This window comes from Haemaphysalis longicornis, unplaced genomic scaffold (assembly GCF_048455015.1).
Source record: "Haemaphysalis longicornis isolate Haplotype H1 unplaced genomic scaffold, Haemaphysalis longicornis Haplotype H1 scaffold_7, whole genome shotgun sequence".
NCBI classification, from domain to species: domain Eukaryota; kingdom Metazoa; phylum Arthropoda; class Arachnida; order Ixodida; family Ixodidae; genus Haemaphysalis; species Haemaphysalis longicornis.
Window position 1 is genome coordinate 35455797 of NW_027526422.1, and position 21688 is coordinate 35477484.

Genomic DNA, 21688 nt, shown 5'->3' on the forward strand with positions numbered 1-21688 from the left:
GAAGACAACTGAGTCATCTTTGGCTTCGTCACAATATATATGTGTATACACAGAGTGTTTGGTGCCACTCGTTTAAATAGAGACATGTACATTAAAGATCCCACTTATGTATCCTCTCGCCTATATCCCTCCCGCAAAGTTCGCAAATACCGATGTCGTATAAATATGCCTACAAAAACTCGTTCTTCCCAAAAACCACACACCAATGGAACAACCTACCAGAATATATTGTCTCCACCCCGCCAGCCTTATTTCAAAATGCTCTATTACAATTTCTGTTGAAATGAAAGATGCCAATTTCTGTTTGCATTTCTGTTTGTGTTTTATTTTGCCTTAATTGCCTCGTGTTCGCAAGAATGTGTACACACTGTATAAGCTGAGCATGTTTACTTGATTTGTTATCGGTATTCATACCCTATATCAAGTTTTATGTCTCTTCCCCCCTACTGTAATGCCCAAATCTGGGCACCGTAAATACTCGAATAAATAAATAAATAAATAAATAAATAAATAAATAAATAAATAAATAAATAAATAAATAAATAAATAAATAAATAAATAAATAAATAAATAAATAAATAAATAAATAAATAAATAAATAAATAAATAAATAAATAAATAAATAAATAAATAAATAAATAAATAAATAAATAAATAAATAAATAAATAAATAAATAAAATGGCACCACCGCACCACAGCGGGCCGTTTGCTGCCTTTGCATTGTTTTTGACCGTATTTGTACCTGGCCTGTTTTTATTCAGGGAGAAAATAATCAGTTAGTGAAACATGGTGCACGCTCGACAGATATGGTCCCGTAAGACGCCGTCGCTTACGCCAATCGGCCAGTGTCGTCTGAGACAACCTCAAAGAGCCGCAGTGCTGTGCAGCTAAAACAAGCATAGTGCGCACAGTACCAACAGCAGCACACATCGGTACTTCTATGTTTACGTGTGCTTTCGTCACTTCCACTGTTTGTCCCACCATTCTTACGGCTATAAAAAGAATGTACCCTAAATTTAAGCGCAAATTTAAGCAAGCTGAAGAACGAGACCCTCGATCCGAGGTGGCATTCTGTCCATCCCGTAGTGGACCCGCTTTCTGTCCGCAGTCCACCTTAAATTCGATGGTGACACCCATTACGACCACACCACCAGCAAGTGTTCATCAGAGTTGTGTATTGATAACCGTTTGTTGTTTATATAAAGCTGCTCAGTTGAGGTATCCAAGCCACTTTCTTGTGGTCCCGACCTGCGAGTACTGGCTGTTTCCTTTGATCACTTCCGACAAAGAATGTAGGATGCTTTGTACGCTACGTGAAGCGTTGGGTCGTCTTCAGCGAAATTGCCCAACTTCGAGCGTATCCTGAAACAACCAAAACGGGGTAATGTGAAATCCTTCCGTCCCGTAACACGCGTTGCAAAGAGCACAGACTACAATGCGTATTAGTCACGTAAGTGCGGTTGCACTGCACAACGCCGAGTGCTAGCGGGAAAGCGGTACTCCACGGTTGGGTCATTTTAGACATATTTTATTTAAGCTGCGGTATACTCGCTAATTCGTCAAAGCATCAAACCTCCAGATGTTCTTGGGGCTTCTAATAGCTGAGAGAACTCTGGGCACCGCATTTTTTAGTGGCTCAACGCAATCACTTTATGCAGCTCACTTTTTTCCGTACAATATTCATGTTCATAAAATAAGGTATTCCCTTTTATCTAAAATGGCTTCTTTTTTAAATGTGGAACATAAGTGGCATACGCAATGGTGCGCTACACCCAGAGTTGTAGTAGTTCTCACCTAACGTTACATCCGCCAACACGGATGCGGCGGAACAAGATTGACACCGGCCACTTAAATTCCCTTATCTCTCAAACGCGATATCTCCACCTGATAGGGACGACGAGCCTTGACTCACAGCTTTGAATACGGCTCTGCTCAACAGTATTGAGCACCGCTACGACTGCCCCACATCACGGAACGCTGTCGTAACTTCCTTAGGGTGACCCCACCCCATCTTCGTCCCTTTGCTAACGTTTTAACCAGAAAATTTCCATTCGGATGGCTCGGTGGGAAGACGCAGAGTATGTAAAGCGGTAAACAAATTGAAGATCCAGAATGTATCCAGCGGCCGCCGGAGAAAGTTCACGAGGTTCACATGCCAGCCCACTGACGCGGGTGCTTGAGTACACATGCATGACGTTGCAGTTAGCGACGCTCGACAAGCCTTGGCGCTGTACCGCGTTAACGTCATGTAACTGTCCCACTTCCCACACCCATCTCGGGTGTACACTCTCTTTAAAGGGACACTGACACAAAAATTTTGCATCTTGTTTTTTTTTTTTTTTTTTTTTTTGCGATAAGTAGCTAGTGACCTACTTATAACCTGTAGAAACCTCATTTGCTTCAGCGTGCGACGGTTGTTTAATTAGAGGCATTTTCAATGCGGCCAGTCGCAGTTTCGGTTTCAGCGAGTGCCGAGAAACGATGGATTTTGTGGATTTTGTGTGAACAAAGCTGACCACGTGACCGTCGGAGGAATATCACAGAGCAGAGCCGCCGTAGCACTGTCGAATCCGCATCGACGGCAGTTTCTGCGAATGCCCCCACGTACTGATCTCGTGAGGCGCTTAATTAAAAAGCGACCGTGGATGTGACGCAGGCACTGCGAGTGCAAATGCTACCGCGGCTAAAGAACGACGCGCAACGCTCGAGACTGTGGGTGGCAAGACGCGCGCTGGGAGCAGCCGGCCGGTCTGCCTACAGGTCCGCCTACAGATGTTTTCGGCTTAGCACTGCGGCGGATATTCGAGTGCCGCTCTCGTAAGCGGTGCAGATGACAATTTTTAATGCAACCCGCCATCGCATCATTAACTCTTTTCTCATGTGAGCCACCATGGTCGGGACTTGGGGACAATTTCGTGCAGCGGTAACAGCTATCACTCGAGCTACCTGCGCCGGCCTGGGCCACTTCGCGGCCGTGGCCGCCGCCTGCACAGCGACCGTGCGGCTAGCTCAGTGGGCTTTTCGTGTCTCCGGCGCGTTTTTGCATCCAATGGTAATAAACAGTAATAGAAACAGAGTGCCTGGAATCGCTGTAGAACTTTGGTCGCGGCCAGCTGTCCGATTAGCTGACGAAATCACAGCGCCTCCGCCGCCAACGATCGGGTCGTTCGTTCTCGAGAGCAGAAGCTCCGCCCTCCGGCCCTCCGATTGGGGCGGCGAGCCGGGCGAGCTGGCGAAAAACGCCGGCAGTGAGGAAGCGGCAAACACAAACTTGTGACGTGTCTGGATGTTGTTTAATTACAACATGTGCGCGGGATGTCGACTGCGCGTGGTCCTCTGCTGGCTGCTCGGTTGCGTTTCGCACACTTTAAAATTGATTTTAAATATGTTCTAGGCTGTATTCGCCGCTGATATTTTACAGATGATGTATATGTGTTCCCACGTACCAATCTATCTCCGAAGTTAGCTCGCCTTCAAAATTTTGTGTCAGTGCCCCTTTAAATGTACACTCACCTTGAACTGAGTCTCTCGAGCGCTTTTGCCGCCTCCTCTGGTTCCTTCTCTTTCTTCCGTATAACAAAGCTCCACGTCTCCACCAACGACATTACCGCCGAGAGCGTCGTTTTTTCTTTCACAACAAAATCTATTCTGGAGAAAAAATGGGGAGGATGACTCAAAAGGGCGAGACTCAAAAATATCCTGCATATGTTGTCACGACTCTACGGGAAAGACCTGTCGTACTTTCATTCGAATAAAAGTCTAACGTATACGCCAACCTCACCGGTTGAGAACCACGTGAGGCTGAAAACTTATCGCTATACAGTAGCGTATATAAATGCGACATCGCATAAATACATTCCGTTTGAGTTTGCAATCACTACAGAGACGGGTCAAAAACTCTACGGTTCCCTTCAGAGCATCACACTGGAAACAATTATTGCAAGACAGCGTCGGCCCCTGCTGCACTCCGCTGCATTTGATAAAAACACGGCCGCCGATTTTGTGAATATAAAACGTTCTCCCCTCTGTTTTTTTTTTATCCTTACCCTAATTGCACTGTTGCACAACATGACTGTTCAGGTGCGTTCATAGGACATCATTTCTTCGATACAGCTGCTTTACTGAATTACAGAAAATGTAACAGATTTACAGATGCTTAACAAATTTGCATAAATAAATGCAAAAATCAATCCTGTGACCATTTGAGAAACTGAGAGTCCCCTTGCGGCGTTCATGCATGCGGTTTACGGCGAATTGATGTCACGATACGATCACTTACTTACTCTTCCTCCATCCGGGATACCAACAAAACAAGAAATAATATACACACAATTCTGAATGGGTGTACCAGTCAGAGCGCGAGCAACGTTACGTTCACACTATGTGGGGAAAATGAACGGACTTTCACATAGTGTACATTTATGATGGGGACCAAACGGTACTAGATAATTAATCACGGTCTTTAACAAATATTAACTCAGCAAACAAGTTAGTTCATTCTCGTAACTAAAATTGGTAAGCTCATACATTTCACCTTCGCCAACCATCAAGAACATCTCGCCTTAAGTTTTCCCAGCTGCTGGAAAGAAGGCAGGTCAACCGTTCGCGTTTAAATTGTGGCTTTACGCGCCGGAGCTGTCAGGCGACGACCTGACGGGGATCTCAAAGCGCGCGCCGAAATGTCAGCACACGCGTGTCGCTTGTTTTTTCTTCCGTCAAAAAAGAAAAAAAAATGGCTGCGGCTTAGCTCAGCTAATCTTGGACATGCAAAGCAAAAGCTTGGCCTAGTCTGGCTGTCTTGGTTTGCATGGTTAACCTTTGATGTAGCTGTATTGCCGACCACGGCCCAACGCGGTTCGGTGCCGTCCAACGCTCACAGAAGGAGGCCCGCCTCGCTTTCATTCGCGGTGAACGCGGTGTTCCTCTTCGCCTGGCACAAGATGAGTCACGTAGCCAGAGACGACCCAACGGCGCATGCGCGGGAGGCGGCGAGATTGGTCGGTTGCCGATCGGCTGAGTGCCCACTCAGCTTATCAGTTGAGCAGAACGACCGAAAACGGGGCCTTGTGCGCAGCGCCGAAAGCGGGCCCGACGAGTCACGCGATGCGCTTCAAGGGGTGTGTCACAGGGGGTGCGTCTGAGGTCAAAAGGTGAATTTGCGCATCCGCGGTGAAACCGCTGGACGAAAGTAGTAAAGCTGGGATCCGAGTTGTACAACTTACTTCTGGGCGTCATCGAAGGGCACCTCCGTGTAATCATAGCCGTACGTCCAAAAGTCGTGCTGAGGGGTCGTGTAGCCCTTAAACTCGTCTGTCCGAAACTGAAAAATAAAATTCCCATAATGCAATAACGTCTGTTTCAAGAAGGCGGTCCCCAAGTTTGGGGCGTCCCGCCTGCGCCACTTCTCAGCTTCGCACATGCACAAGACATCATAGGCATCGCAGAACTGCAACTGTTCAGTGTGAAATCCATTGTGCTTTTGCTATAATATTCCTCACGTATAAAACACAACTGGCTACCACAGAGGGGTCACTTCGTGTAATTCGAATTCTCGTCTCCTATATGCTCTTCGATACCACAAAAGCTGTTATGGCGCTTTAATATTTCAAACCTAATTCGTTTTAGTTTCACACGCATCTTAGACATAAATCTTGAACGTGTTTCTCGCGGTGCTGGCTGCTTTGTTATGCAGTCTAAATTAACTGGTCGGTCAACGAGACCCGCCAGGGCCCACGGCAAGCCCTACACTGTCATGCGCTAGCGCGTAGGAAGCTAACAGGTAGCACAGAAAAATGAACAGCTCAGGGGCATCCCGGCCCTAGTAGTACTAAAACAAAAAGAACCTCGACTTTCCTGAAAACGCTTTACATACATTGCCAACTGATATTCAACCTCTACAGACTCAATCACGGTTTCAAAAACGTTTATGGAAAAAGAACATACTAAGTACCACCACTGCACGCTCCGTACACGGCGTAGCCTCGACATCGAACCAAGGTAGCTTCCACTTTGAGGCTAGCTCCACATCCAAGGTAGCCTCCACATTGAGCACTACTCGTGTATACAAGCGAACACACAGTCGTAAAAATTTGCCACCATCTTCCGCGAGGGGAACCTTGGGGTGATGCAAGGCATCTCACGGGGTTCAATTCGCGTTTCCGTTATGTTGGTTACCGGAGGAGCAGCCGGAGCAGTAGCAGCAAGAGCGACTGACGAGCGACTGAGGAGCGCGCTGCAGATACCGCGGTTATATAGCCGCTCTGCGAGAGAGAGTGATGAGAGAGAGACACGCATGCACACTAACGCACAGCTGGCATGGCGAGGAGAACGTGCTAACGCAGCTGCCGGCGAGGGGAAAGGAGGAGGGTTGCGGACGGACTGAGAGAGAGACATGCATGCGCACTAACGCACAGCTGGCATGGCGAGGAGAACGTGCTAACTCAGCTGGCGGTCGAGGGGAAAGGAGGAGGGTTGCGGACGGACGCCGGATTGATGGAGGGACAGGCCGAGTGTAAGAGATGCCTTGCATCTAAAAACACCACGCGGAGCAGCAACTAAATCTGGCAGAGGAGGCTTAGGGGTCCCAGACCTCTTCGAGGCAGTCTTCAAGGCCCGGTTCAGCCACCGCCCGAAGTCGGTAGAGCGCAGGGCAGAACACGCCGCCGTCGGCTAACACCCTGCGCACCTCGGCGAAGAAGGCGTCCTTGTGGAACCAGTGCAGTGCATTCACCGTCGACACCAGAGCCACGGACCCATCCTCGACGGGCAACGACTCTGCCTTGGACACCCTGGGTCAGAACAGCGCAGACCCGCGGAAAACGCAAGACGCACCAAAGTTTAGCATTCTGATCGCACGGCCCTGCATAAATGTGACGGTACAGGCAGCGCACATTGTCGGACATCAGCACGGCATCAGACCTCGAAAGCAATTTTCAAGCAGTACGACTAAAACTGCTAAAACTCCAACGCAGTGTATACACACGCAGCCTCCTACCGCGACAGCAGAGCCATGGCCGCTGGTGTGACTACAACTCAAGCCCTAATCAAGCACCTCGGTTCCTAGCGCCCATGCATTACAGGCAGAAGTGGCCACCGCCCTAGGAATTGCCCAAACACCTGCGGAGACCGTTATACCGGACTGCCAACAAGCTTTCTCGAGCAGCTTCATCTGACAGCCCGCCACACAAATTCTACTGCAGCCCCAACACCACGTAAGGATTATTTGAGCTCCAGCCAATGCCAACGTGGCCGGCAACGAAGATGCCCACCAGCAACCCCGAGAGCTTATACAGCGGGAAAGCCAGGCTAGCGGTGGCAGGTCTGTCCGCTCTTGTCCTTCAAAGAAGTCCCGCAGCGCTACCGCCTGCAGCGATTAACATATCCCCCCCCCCCATAAAAACCCCACGAAAGAAAAAAGGGCCCATCTCCCCGCGAGGGGGACTCGAGTAAATGCGTCGCATAGGGGGTGGGTGTATTGCGTTAACGTTTAGTGTTTGGGGAGTTGGTGGTAGTGAATGCGTTGTATCAGCAGCTTCTTGGCGTAGTTTGAATGAGTCAAGGATATAAGGCGCGTTCGTAGTCTTTCATTCTGTGTCGGTTTTGTGGCGCAGTGGGAAGAGCACCATGTACCTCGCGTTCCGCCCACAGGCAGTGAATGCGTTGTATAAGCAGCTTCTTGACGCAGTTTGAATGAGTCAAGGATATAAGGCGCGTTCGTAGCCTTCCATTCTGTGTCGGCTTTGTGGCGCAGTGGGTAGAGCACCATGTACCTTGCGTTCCGCCCGCAGGGTCGTGGGATCGAAACCAGGCGCCGGTAAGTATTATTTTTTTATATAGTGTAGGGGGAGGGGTGCGGACCTGTTGTTGCGAGCGAGGAGGGTAGCGTGATGCGGGAGAGGAGGAGTGGGGGAGAGGGCGCACCTGGAACGGCTGTTGCGGACGCCGAGGCACGCCGACAACGCCGGGTGACATCGTGAGTTAAAGAAATGCTCTGCATTTAAAAGGCCGTCACCTTCAAGGCATCTAAACCACCAACTTTCCCCACCGAACTACAGCCCACATTCTGGCCCCAACCCTGTCATCTTCGCTCTGCCGCTTATGCGAGGCTCCGTGCACCCCCTACCATATATTATGTGGGGCTGTGCAAAGAACCCCAACCTACCCACTCCCATCCCTTACCTTCTCCTCCCCTGAGCACCGGGAGTGAGCACTGTACAGTTTGGACCCTGACGACCAGCTTTGGCTGGTGCAGACAGCCCAAGAACTGGGACGGTCTCAAGGGGCTTTGGAATTAGGCCTCTTCCCAAGGTCAAATGCTCCATATAGACGTTTAGTATTCCTCCTTCTCGACATGTAGCAAGTATCCTGGCTTCAATCGGTCCTCAATTGGGTGTTAAGGTTCACCTATTTGTACCCAAAAAATAACAGCCCGAGTAATACTATTTACTAAGCTTTCCTACTGAGGCCGACTTTTTTATTTCTAGAGCTAATCGGTGGCGGCCCCCGTTCCCTTGCGACCGCAGTTCGCTACGGCGTTACCGTTTTCGCAGAGCACTAACTGGAAGGTGACGTTACTGGCAGTGCACGTAGCCCGGGCGATGTCAATCTGCGTCTCGCTGATGTCGGTGCCCAAGACTGCCTTGAAGTAGGGCGAGAAGCGCTCCGTGCTCTGTCCCGGTCCGCAGCCCACGTCAACGCACAGGCCGTCCTGGCATCTAATCTGGGCCGGAATAAGGACAAGGACGTACAGCCAAAGCGTTTTTTTTTTATTGTCCCGATCCAGCCTGTACCTTCGAAATATACCAGTCTCCCAGTAAAAAATCCCCATAGCCAAGACGGGCCACTCTACTGCTATGCGCGTGAAGTAGGATGAAAATAGCCGTCAGATTGATTCCTGGCGTTTCCTGCCGTTTCCAGATCACCTAACGTTTGTCAGTTGTAGGCAGTGTTCCCACATCCTCCCACTAGAATTTTTTTTCATGCTGTCTTGTATGTCAACTATCGCATGACCACTCACTTGGCCTTCACAAGTTATATCAAGTTATACAGATTATATCCCTCGCATCCTTTCCCGAGAGACACACTTTACGGTGGTTAAAGCACCAACTAGGCTCGATGTTTTCCTAGGAACGGCTCCTGCACAGCTACGGCATTAGGACGGCCATGTTTAAGCGCGCATGGCGTGCCGTAAGAAACTGTAATGCCCGTAAAACTCAAGTTTGACTGAAATGTCACACCCAGAAAAAAAGCGCAAAATTTCTTGGCGCCCTAAAATATCGCGCTTATCAAAAGAAAGAGTACTACTTTTAATCAAGATCCACTTGAACAGAACACTCAAAGCAACTGGTGATAATGTCCCCTTTGCTTTATTTTCAATCCTGCATCAATGTTCCCCGTGGTATCGGTGCTAAGCTTGATTCCATCATACCAACGTTTTCGCCACATCTTGCCTTTCGAACAGGCCCCGTTATCAGCTGCTGCTCGAAATCTTTATTTGGAACCCAAATAAAGAGTGAGGGAAAAAAATTCCGGGCCATCTCTACTAACGTGAAACTTTGGGAGGAGCGAAGCATGCACTGTGCGCCGGTGTGTCGCAAAGCAAAATCGCTGCTAATCGACAATGAGAGACAGAAGACGATTTTGTTTCAACTAGATACATATGTACACTTATTATATACAATCGCGCGCTTGCTGAGGCGGTGGCGTCCTCTCCGGCGTTGAACCGGATTTAAGATAATTAAATGAGAGACAGACTGGCCGTAAGGTGTCTTCGTGTCACACCAGCAGCATGCTAAGAAGCATGCTTTTAAGGAGAAAACCTAGCGTTTGCAAGCACTTTAGAGAGTTAATTTAACAAATTTATGTTATTAATGCAATTAAATCCTGATTACTCCTGTATTCTAAATTAGTTGAAATCACGTTAGTTTTTTTAACCGGCTTTATTCATTATACACTTGTTTTTTTTGTTTTTTTTTAGCCATCGTCTTAAGACTTGATTTACCGTGACAACAGGAGACGACGACGACAGAAGACGCCGACAGCCCGAGCCCTAAGGTGCTTCGTCCCTAAAATATACGGACCACGAACTTGCGCCCCCATGCGTAACCGGCAGTCCCCACTCAAGTTCAATCTCTACACGAGGCTGCACACAACAAAAAGGCCGAGGGTGTACCGTTTTGTTGGCGTATTCGACTATCTCCGCCACCATGCCGGGCGGAATGGTTGGCCTGGCCTCTTTGTACTGCGTCGACAGGCGATCACCAACGAAGCAGCGTCTGTACGACTCTTCCAGGCTCTGCTCGCCAGCACTGCTGGGCGGACCGGTTCCCGTCGACTTTCCCCCTGCAGTTGCACCGCGGACACGTCGTGAGCAGGGATTTATAACCCCCCCCCCCCCCAACAACCCCCAAAAGGATTTGGACATCCCCCCAAAAAGATTTCACAACCACGGACACCCCACCCAGGGATTTATACGCCCCCCTCCCAATCGAAATTCTGAATAAACCGCTGGTTGTGAGCACGCATCAGAGCTTCACAACAAACTGGCAAGAACTCGTTACAGATTTCACTGTTTGAGGAAGACATCTCGAATGAAGACATCTCGAAATCTCGAATTACTCGCGCATATATATTTAATTAGAAAACACTGAACATTTTTTTAACGTAGTCTTTACAACGTAGTTCTTTTGTGGCAACTGCAGCAAATAAATGGACATAAAGGCTGAGTATATGACTACAAAGGGCATCGCAGCGCCTTGCAGGGTTTTCGCTCCGCACGGCGAGTAACGGTGACGGTAAAAATGTAAAGTACAGAGGTACGTTGACTGTTTCTTAGCTCGTGCTCAGGGATTTGGCGTGATAGCGTCCATCTGGTGACGTCATCCGAGCACGGCGAGAGCAGTGGCGCCCTTCTAGGTCGCGTCGTCTTGTCATAAATGCGATCTATGCTTGTTTCTGTACGTGCGGATTTTGATTGAGTTTGATTTGCCTGGCAACATGACACAAACGCTGCGACAGTGATCCCACACGGTGTGACGTTTACTTGTTTCGATTACATTTCAGTGTGCCTATAACGACGGGGTTACAAAAAACATGTTCAATAATCATATGACAGCTTTCCTGCAAAATATCAACGTTTGTCGAAACAGAGTTACATCAGGCGAAGAGGGTAGCTTACCCTTTAAACTTCGTTTGGAAAGAACAGACGAATCGTAGGAAACAACCATTTTCGTTGTCACTGCATTCCCACATCGGGAAAGCACGTCGTCGAAGTGCGAGTCGAATTAATGACGATTTCAAAAATCTCGTAACGCGGCTTCTGTAAATCGTGCTCTGCCTCATCAATACCAGTAATGTGGGGAAGCTGCTTTAACGGAGCATTGACGACAAGTGCTACGATGGGGAGAGGCAGCCTTTGCGATGGCTAACTCTTATAAATGCATTTCTGAAGGAACTGAGTCTGAGAGAACTTTCTCGTCGTTCCGTCAGCCATCCGTAGCAACATAAGATAAGTATTACGATAATAGCGCTAATAATATAGTTATATCAGAGCGGAGAGCCGGTCCCAGTACGGTATCAGGTAGTCGACTCGCGCCGCTGTGCGTACGCAGAGGTGGTTGGACCGGTTGTGCCCGTGTGAAAGCGTGCCTGCCGTGTGCCGATTATCCGCTCGGCTATAACTAGTTGATTACACATGTTTCGCCCCGGATAACTACGGCAATGCCAAAAGAAAAAGCGGTGGCCCACACACCGAGGCGTGCGTTGCCACAACAAACAATAACCAAATGTTAAAAAGGAAAGACAGATGGGTGGAGAAAAAAAATGGGCGCAGCTTGCACCATTGGTGCATGGCTGGAGAAACAGCAGAGCTGGCGGCCACTCACCCTTCGCCAGAGACCCGGCTGTTGTACGTCACATATATTTCCGAACTAGCAGCTGAAAGTGGTCCATGACTGGCAGGCCCGGATCGTTTCGTCCGCAGGCTTTCACATTTCTGCCAAAGTGGTTCGCGTTAGCACGCGCTAGAACCCGCGGCCAAGTCCAAAGCCGACGCCCGCGCTATGAACAGAAAGGAAACGCTGTGCGCCCGGAATGCGATGATTTCTATTTTTCGGCGATCACCGTGACCCTTTTCTGCGTGCTGTGCTTCAGGCACGGCTAGCGCGGGCGTTGCCCGAGCTGGTGGTATCATTTTTAACTGCGAGATTTGCCATAGAATAATTACCTATAGCCAGGAAAAAAATGGATAGGGATGTCTGTGATGTTATCTTCGCAGTACTTTTGTATTGCTCTTCATATTCGGTTGGCCCAGGCCAAAATGTCTTCGAGCGAGTGAAGCGTATATGGGAATACCCCAGGAATGATGTCATTTTTTTCTATGTTACGCACAGGAACACTGTCTGTTAGGGCATGGATGAACGAAAAGTGGTTGTCTGTGCCGTGGGGATTAGAGAGTGCTATTTGAAAACAGTCTGAGACCAGGGAGCACGTATTTCTTCATTGCTGGGCGGCGGTTTTCCAATGGGACGTCCTCCAGAGAACTATCCGTAAAGAGCGCCGCTACACCCATGCGGCATAAGCATTTTCCTCATTTTGTCGGTAGAAAATGAGGAAAACGTACCTTTTGATGTGGTAATGTTCATTGCCCTCCCTAGAATTTCGAGTTCCCGCAGGTCGCATGGCCTAACTCCGCAATGATACGGACGCGAGGCCGACGCGTCAGTGCTTCCGACAGAGTGTATCTAAGTATGTTGAAGTGCACAGAGCCAAAGACCCCGTTCCTTAGACGGGTCCCAAGGGTTGAAACCGTAACCACACTGAAGGAATTTCAACAATAAGGCCGGCCCACTAATGCGGTGGCGGCGCATTAATTAACATGTTTAACTTTTAAATAGTGTTTAGTTGTGTTGGTGGCACACTAACATGTTTATTTTATAAATATTGTTTTGTTGTGTGATGTTGAGTGCAATGTCTGAAACAGGTTATTGCTCAACCGCATGAGGCCCCTAGGTTCGATTCTAACCACGAAAAGCTTGTTTTTTCTTTCTGCACATGTTATTGTTCGAGGTTTATTGTTGCGACGGACGGATATTGCTCGGTAAACAGCTCCGCTTTAAGTAACTGGGGAGGTATACAAGCACGAGAGCATTCAGCGGGAACTGAGATGGCCCTCCACCCGCTTGCAGAGCAGCTATAGACAGTACTGTGAGCTTATACATCGGGTTGTTCGTTTTCGTGTAAAACCCGATTTTACCCTGTTTTTTCACCCCGAACATGTCTCAGGAGAATGGGGTTACACCCGATTCCTCCGCGAATGGACCTTTTCGAAGTACCGATCTGCACAACCGTGGGCCGACGCTCTGCCGTTCGCATGCCCAGTGCTGGAAGCAAGACCCGCGAACGCAGCTTTCGAATTCATCGAGTATTGGCATGACCTTAGCTACCACTCGCTATACCACAGGCTGGAAAATGCCGCACTGACATTGTTGTGCCTATAGCTAATGGAAGTTGGGATGTCGAGAGAACTTTCTCCCGGCTGAGATACGTTCAACGATCGTACCGGTCTCGAATGGAGATCGACATGCTGCGCATGCTGATGATAATGTATGTAAAACAAGGATGTGCAAAAAAATTGATGACCACGCTCTTTGTAAACAAAATGTTTCATTTCTTAAAAGTTATCAATGCACTTTACTGTCATCATTGCTGATTCATTTCCAAACAAACGCCAACTTTCGGAGAGTACATGTCTGCTAGAAAACCCTGATGTCCCCCGACTTAGGTAGCTTGAAACAAACACCAATTGTAACGCGTTAGAGTTAAAAAGCTGGTGATACCTTCTGACAAAATAAACTGAGTTTGTTACTTAGTACATTTGTAGGTTTAACCCGCAAAAACCGGAATTTCGGAATGGCTTTACAAAAAAAAAAAAAAAGATTTCTCCCCGTTTATTAGTTAGTAAAATAGCACCCGGTTTTTACCCCCGATTTAATATAAACCCGAAAACGAACAAACAACCGTACTTATAAACGGTCACACTTACGAAAATGCGGAATCGAATAAAAGGATAGTTTAAAGATATTAGTGATGTTAGTTAACTAACATCTGTTAAACCCCCGCAAATGAACCTTTTATTCGGCCCCGCATAATGACCCCACCATTCGGCAGTTATGAGAAGCTGTCGCCTCAGTTACTGTTCAAGGTGAATGGAATTTTGATTGACCAGCACACAGGGCCCGGGCATTTCAAACTTCAGGGTCTGTGTGTGAAGGAGGGAGGTGGGGTCGAAGTTCGAAGGAGAGCAATGATTAAAAAAAAAAGATTATGAGCCTAAGAGTTATTAAGCGCTGTCCGTTTCGGTTCCAAGCACTTGGGCGAGCAACCGGTCCAACTTTACTGGCTTTTAGAGCCAATCAATAAACTTAATTCTTTTCGCGTCATATGCAAGTTTCGTCGATGGGCTACCGTCTATAGCTACAACAAGGTGTGCGGGAGGACTGTGCTAAAATGTCATTGCAACGGAGCTCATGTGTAAAGAAGTTTATAGAGACGTTGCAAAATTACTCCAAATTGTAGTTCACAAAAAGACGCGTTTTTAAGGGTACGTGGGACAGAAATTTAAAGCTATAAAAAAATATATCATTCCCAGGGCAGGGCAGACACAAGTTAAAAGGTGGCTTCGGTTCTATAGACCTTTTTTTATTTCCTTCGTCCTGGGAGCTTCCATTTTATCTTTGGGATGTGGTAGCGGCTGTACAATTGGCGCAGTCGACAGGAAGATGAAACTGCGCATGCGCAACACAGCCCAGAACATGCGCTGATCTTATCAAAGATTAACGGATGAAAAGGTTTATAGCCAAGTGAGGGAAAAGATGCCTAAACGTGCAGGGGAGGGTGAAATTCTTTTCACTCTATCCGTGCTAACTCCTGGAAGCCCGAATCTGAAACAGCTCATTATGGGGGACTTCATTCGGGCTTCCAACGCCAAATTTGAGAGCCAGCTTGCAAAGCGGTTTGTACAACAAAGGGCAACAATGTTTGTAAACGCCAGCGAAATGCTGGAATTTTGGATATAGTCCGTACAGATTTGGCTAGTCCTCCGGACGAGGCCATGAGCAGGGTTGTTGGAACGAAAGCCGCCCGGCCGCCCGGCGAACAGCACACCGGTGACGCCGGTACGACCCAATCGACTGTAGCGCCCTCTAAATTTGAGACATTTTTATTTCGATCACTTCTCCTACCTACGAAATATTTGTTCAAACAGTTGTTCAAACAGTTCTTTTTATTGAATAAGCTTTTCTATGCATCTGAACAGCGTAAACAGTAGTCCAAGCGCTTCTAATCGTCTGCTCACTGCAGCGAGCAGACGAGCAGCGTCGCGCAAGCTAGCAGACGACGCTTCGTTTTTCCCAGGAAAACCCATTTTGGTAAGAAAAAGCGTTGAAGCAGTATTTTAGTGATTAAAAATGTCTTGGTGACTAACGCTGTAGTGCAATGGGAGGACGCCGAGGTCTATTGGTTAGCTGTTGCTTTACACGTTTTTATAACGCGTTTTCATTGACACGCCGTTGTAATGGAGAACTGGTTCGAACGGCGGACTAGTCTCGAATATAGTGGATGAGGCGCATGTGGAAGCTCCATTTGCTTTCGCATTATCTACAGCATCATTCTTAAAACGCTACCTTTCTTTTGGTTAAATGAAAAGCTATAGAAACGAAATTGTTTAGCAGATTGAATCACCCGTGCAAAGAATGGTAACCTCACCCACCGCTGCCGGAACAACCTAAGGCGTCTTGGAGTTTCGTTGGTTTTGTCTGGTTTCGTTCTGTCCGATTACAATGCCTACGCTGAACAGGCAACGACTCTTTTGTATCGTTTGTTTTACCCAAAATTTAGACACATCGACAAATGAAATTACCGTTGCATGTTGTGGCGTAGCCTGCAACAACCGGAGCGTGCAGCATTTCCCGGAGCGCGCGACGACTGGCAGGAGCAAATGAGGTGCCCAGAACGCGGATGGAAAAGCAAGGACTACGTATCCTGCTGCGTATCAGTCCAAACACCTGCAACATTGTGCAATATTACTCGGAACTAGAGCACAGCCTGTGTGCCGGCGCGCCTGCTGCCCGATAACGCCGCCAGATCGGATTTGCTACGACCGCGAAACGACTGATACGTGGCACCGATACGTATATTTATTAAAACGACTCAAGCCAATGACTTCGTGCACGTTAATTTTACACTCCAAGCTAAAGTGTAAAGCGCCTGCCAACGTTTGAAGCTCCTACAAACGTCGGCAGGCGATAGAAACATCGTAAACATAGAGGGCACCGCAGGCGCTAGCGATGTCAGGCCCCTGCCGAGATGGAAGCAAAACACGGGCGAAAAAATTTCTTTCTTTTGGGAAGAAGGAATAATAATATCGATCTGTTCAGCTTTCCTTTCAAGACGTGACCAGTGCAACACAACCGATTCCGATGGAGTTGCTTGATGAAGCGACAAAGCGCTCTGCCATTATGACCATAGCACATTAATTCAATTTATTCACTAGAAGGAAACCTGGATGGCTTCCTGTGCTAAAAGTTGAACAACTTGAATGGGTTTCAGGAACCTATCAGGAATCTTAGCTTAACGTGGAGTAAATAACACAACAGGAGAATTAGCCACAGTGAAGTTATATACGATGGTTGTTTATCAGGCAGGAGCTCATATTGTAAAGCCTGCTCTCAAGACCGTAGAAAGTTCGCAGAGCTTTTAACCGATGCTTGAAAAAGCCATGACGCATAGCCGAGGCCAAGCTTCCCATTTTTTTTTTTTTTTTGCAACTGTGAAAACGTACCACAGGGATGAACGAACTTGTTTTGTCATTACATCATGCAACCCACGCACCATTTCTCATTCTTTTGCATCTGACAGAACAATTAAGCCCAGATTGTTTTGGTTACGGCACCGCAATCAGTGAGACCAAGAATGCTTGGTTTTAATAAAACATAACCCGGGAGAAAATGTAGCAGGTCCCAGCTGGTTTATGGTTAAATTCCCAGATTGGATTAGCTAACACCAGCTGGGAATTTAACCATAAACCAGCTGGGACCAGCTACCATTTTCTCTAGGGAATTCAAGCAGTCGTGTTCTGCCACTGATGACCGATGACTTTTTGTGAGCAATGTTTAAATGCCCTGCAGAACACACGGGCAGGTCTTCACCCCTGCAAATTTCATTACATATTGCTTTGCTCTGTGTTCAGGATGTTCTGGTACGCTGCGTGTAAGTGAACATAATTTAATTTGCTTCATGTATTTGGTGATGTGCCATCACCACGCCCAACCATGCCGCGATTACAGTACACACTGTCACGATCGCTGGGTGCTACGGTACGAGCGTGTGCTTGCCCAAGCTTCGAAGTGGCTGTCAGGTGTAGCTTTTACGGGCTCTCATTTCCAGTATGGTCACACAATATCTCCAAAGCCATCACATATGCGGCAGCTGCTTGAATCTCGCATAATTTTTCTCCGTGCCAAAACAGCTACGCACTGTAACAACGTACCTGAAGCACATTTTCATATCTTGTGAGAAACACCACCCATCACTGAAAAATCATTGGGAATAAATTTCAACACCTACATTTATAAAACTAGTTTCACTCACATTAAGTTTCCCACCTTGGCAACACCAGTGCTGCTTTTGCCATTTTCAGTCACGCTTTAAGAAATAATTATGGATTATATGAAAGAAGAAGAAAAAAAAAACAACTGTGGGAAACACTGCAAGAGTTTCCTTCCACAGATGCTGCAGCAGTGTCATCTTCCAAGTACTCATCCTGCTCCTCTTCTGGGCCTGAATCAACGACACTGCGCTGCGGTTGGCTTGAATGCAACAGCACCAATCGGGCACCCCTCGTCGGAAGATGGCCGTGAAGCTGGAAGTACGGTACACAACAGGTGCCTATGGGAGCCACAGCATTATCACTGTGCGAATATTTCACATTGCGGCTGCACTGCTGCTTGCACCCGCCCAGACAGCAAGATTAGCGCTGACAATGTCAAACAGATTAAGGTCCCTTACTCTGGTTCAAAGTTTTGGCTATGTGCTGCCAATGACATCACAATACCCTTTCATGGCCACCTACATCATCTGCTTGCCTTAGTCAAGCGGATGATGTAGGTCATGCTGTAGCTCAGCCACATGCTGTTTTATTTGGTAGCTTGTTTGCTTGGTTTTAATAGTGGGAATTTCAAGAGCAACCATAAATGCAAGTACACCTTGAAAAGCACTGCACTAACAACAGTGGGATTAATTTAGTGTCTGTATGTGTTGACCTGTCTCGAAAAGTAGAAAGAACCACAAACCAACAAACACAAGTACCTGTTGCAGAGCTTTTCGAATCCTGTTGTAGTATAACCAGAAACAAACCAGCAACACTCATTTTTTCACTCTTGCAAAGAATACTCAGTTCTGTATGAAAGAACACACACACAACTGCAACTTCTCAGATTTAGAATTCTGTAAACTACATAACCAGTGGATTTTTTTATTAAAAAAATCATTAAACAAAAATCAAAGCCGGCGCGTGGCACACACCCGATACCTCGATCGTGATCGCGCTGCCACACCGATCCTATCAAGTAAACAAGCTGGAGACAGATATATTTGGGTGAAGGTAAGTGCAAAGATCCCTATTTACAGCACACCTGTGTGAGGCTTGGTTTCCTGACATTTTTCGATGTCTTCGCATCAAAATGCTCAAGACGCCTGCATTTCTGAAGCACAGGGCACGCCCTTTCACTTGGCAAAGGGGAACGAGCAGTGGCGCAACGCATATATGAGACCGATCGAAGCCATTTGAAAGTGTAAGGCAGAAGCAGATCGCAAAGCAAACTACGAAACAAACTGTGTCAAGCGGTAAGAGGAAAAAGCTTTTATGAAAACACACTGCAGAAAGAAAGCATCTCAGGAGTTCAATCGGACACTAGTAACCAAGGATGCTCGCTTTTCAGAAATGTCAAGAAGTGCCTAGGTTTCCTCGCACCATGGGTTGTTGCGATGAGACTACCCTTGTGGTCGTAGTCGGTGATTTCAATGTGATTCGTCGGGACTGAAGAACTGATTTGAGTGAGACTCTGGGATAGCAATGGCTTGCGATGCCACATTGGTCTGGCTTGGAATCGCTCAAGAGTAATTACAAGCTGAGATCATGCCGATCTGTGTATATCAAAGCGACAACAAATCCGTTGTGACTGTCGTTACTGAGTGACAATGACTTTACAGCTATGCTAGTCATCCATATTTGCAGGGTGGAATGGCCTTGAATTTTTTAGTAGAAGACTGCTGCACATAACACATAGTGCACAAAGACAAAGGAGTCCTTGGTAAGCACACAACACGATGAAAAGTAGTCTTACTATCTGCCACAGAATGCACGTGTCCATGTCGTCAACATTAGCTATGTAGAAAAAAACAAAAACAGCTAAACTACACCCCATGACTGTACTTGCTAGCTTGGCTAATAAACATATAACACTGAACCTAAAAGTCTTTCTTACTTCTAAAGCCACAAATGTGTGCCACACAACAAAGCTGGAAATTTCTTAAATGCTGGGTCTTTATAGAAACAAAAAGACAATTATAATTCTTGAACTGCAAATTTACTTCTGTACATATCAGTCCTAGCATACAAAAGACAAACTTTCGACCTTTTTTGTTTTCTAAAAACTTCAAATTTTGGGCCTCTTTAACCCACCAAAGCTACCACCTGGGCTATTAGGCATGCCATAGTGGAGGGTCCCGGTTAATTTCGACCCCCTGGGGGTCTTTAACGTGCATTGAAGTCTTGACACATTGACGTTCCTGCTCTTCACCTCCATTTGAAAAAGCAGCCAGCGTGGCTGGCACCAAACTCGCGTCCTTGGGCTCCGCAGCAAGTCTTAATTAACCACAGAGCCACCACGGCGGCACGGCGGGTATCTTTTTTTTTTTTTTTTTTTTTTTAGCAGCGGAGCTGTTGTTGCTGGTCGTATTGTGCGGTGTGCGGCGACATCAGAAAAATTTGGGTCATAGTTACTCCCACTATTTACCACACCTTTGAACTGCTCCCCACGAGGAGCGCCCGGCGTCGTCCGGGCTCGCGCGTGGCACTCGCAAATACCAAGAGAACAGTTCACAAGCGTCCGCACCTCAACAGGGGAGCGCGAGACAGCTCGCGCTACAAACGCCGGTTCGTGAAGCCAGTTGCCGCCAGTTCCAGCGCATGCTGACGCGTTCCGCTTTGCGAGGAATGTGAAAGCGTGTGGGCAAAACAATCTGGGCCCACCAGTCATGCATGAAGAAGACGGCAGTGTAGATGGGTATGACGATGACTACTACCAGCCCAGTGAAAATCGAAGACCGAACATGTAAATAAACAATTGCAAACCTAATGCAATGTGTGGTGGTGTGTCCTTCAGTGCTTAAATAGAAAGAAATCCTCCAGCTTCGCCATGATTCAAGCCTTGCGCGACTTAGTGCAAGCTTCGCCAGTTTTTTTTTTTTGGAAGCATTGTGTTGTTCACTGAAAGCAGTCATGAAAAAACACAGGAGCTAAAAAATGTGTCAGCAAAACGCTCCCATTTTATCTGTACAACAGAGTCACTGCATTGAAGGAGTTGAGGCTAATACTGCAGTCCCCATTGCTGTATATTTTGCGACTATTGAAATAAAGACCAGACATCCTTGCCAAAAAATATTAAATTTGAAATTTTTAATGCTTTTCACATCCTCAATGAATCGGTTCACGGCTACTTTGTGTTAAATATAATTACAGCACAGGTCACCTAACTTGCCGTAGCCATTATAAGGTGCCACAGCAATTAGGAAGAGCAAAAGACAGTACAAAAAGTAGTGCAGCGGCCAATCAAAAGTATGCAAAAAGAAATGCATAGAAATTGACAAGAGGAATGGTACTGTTGCTGCCAAAATCAGAGCACAAAAAATTGCATTCCTAGAAAAGTGCAAGTTCAACCACGCTCGACAAATGCAAGTGTTCCCTCGGCTGCCACACCAGTGTGGCTACGCTTCATCCCCAACGTGGCAGTCGTCGTTTGCACCACCCTCGTCCGAGAAAGAGTCTGGGAAATCGGGCACGTAGGCAGTCTCCTGTGTCAGCACTCGGATGGTGGCATCGAGTAGTGCGCGCTGCTTGCTCGATATCGTCCCCGCCTTCAGCCCAGGAGCGGCTATCTTCTTCTCAAGGATGCGGTCAAATTCTTGCCGCAAATCCTGCACATTGGGCACAGAAGCAGAAGCTACAGTACCAGTGGCAAGTTGCACTGCAAAGTCTTGCCCTGACAGATCCATAATGCATTTGCTTTTGCCGCACATAAGATATTCTAGCAGTACAGAGTACCGTAAAGTTCTGAGATAACGCCCACCCTTGAACCATCGCCCACCCCCCCCTTCAGGGGTGAAATACTCGATTTACTAAAACACCCCAAAGATTGCCCACCCCTAAAATCGATGAATTTTAGCACCGATGAGTGAACAAAATAAACGCGAATCATCTATTCATGTGTTGATGCGGCCACTTATTTGTCCTTTCCGCACTTGAGCCGAAAGTTCACCCATCTGGTATTTTTTCTTGACATTTCTACAGTTATGGTTGGCGGTGCAGCAACTTTTTTCTAGTTCTACACACCTGACCCAAAAGATCGCCCA

General features: G+C 47.2%; 2 protein-coding genes across 3 annotated transcripts in view; both read right to left on the reverse strand.

Annotated features, from left to right (window-relative positions):
- The window catches only part of LOC144145190 (uncharacterized), a 36722-nt gene extending 20574 nt beyond the window's left edge, over positions 1 to 16148 (reverse strand). The window contains exons 1-6 of one of the 2 annotated variants that reach the window (XM_077676712.1): positions 15918 to 16148; positions 10173 to 10342; positions 8560 to 8720; positions 6591 to 6789; positions 5224 to 5321; positions 3515 to 3649 (exon numbers count right to left, since the gene is read on the reverse strand). In XM_077676712.1, coding sequence (XP_077532838.1) covers positions 3515 to 3649; positions 5224 to 5321; positions 6591 to 6789; positions 8560 to 8720; positions 10173 to 10342; positions 15918 to 16071 — 917 coding nt within the window. In that variant the 5' untranslated portion in view covers positions 16072 to 16148. The remainder of the gene's footprint in view (positions 1 to 3514; positions 3650 to 5223; positions 5322 to 6590; positions 6790 to 8559; positions 8721 to 10172; positions 10343 to 15917) is intronic. The other variant, XM_077676713.1, reaches the window with a different exon arrangement.
- Positions 16149 to 20718: 4570 nt separating this feature from the next.
- The window catches only part of LOC144145202 (ATP-dependent DNA/RNA helicase DHX36-like), a 29918-nt gene continuing 28948 nt past the window's right edge, over positions 20719 to 21688 (reverse strand). Inside the window, exon 25 of the mRNA XM_077676729.1 lies at positions 20719 to 21253. Coding sequence (XP_077532855.1) covers positions 21044 to 21253 — 210 coding nt within the window. The 3' untranslated portion in view covers positions 20719 to 21043. The remainder of the gene's footprint in view (positions 21254 to 21688) is intronic.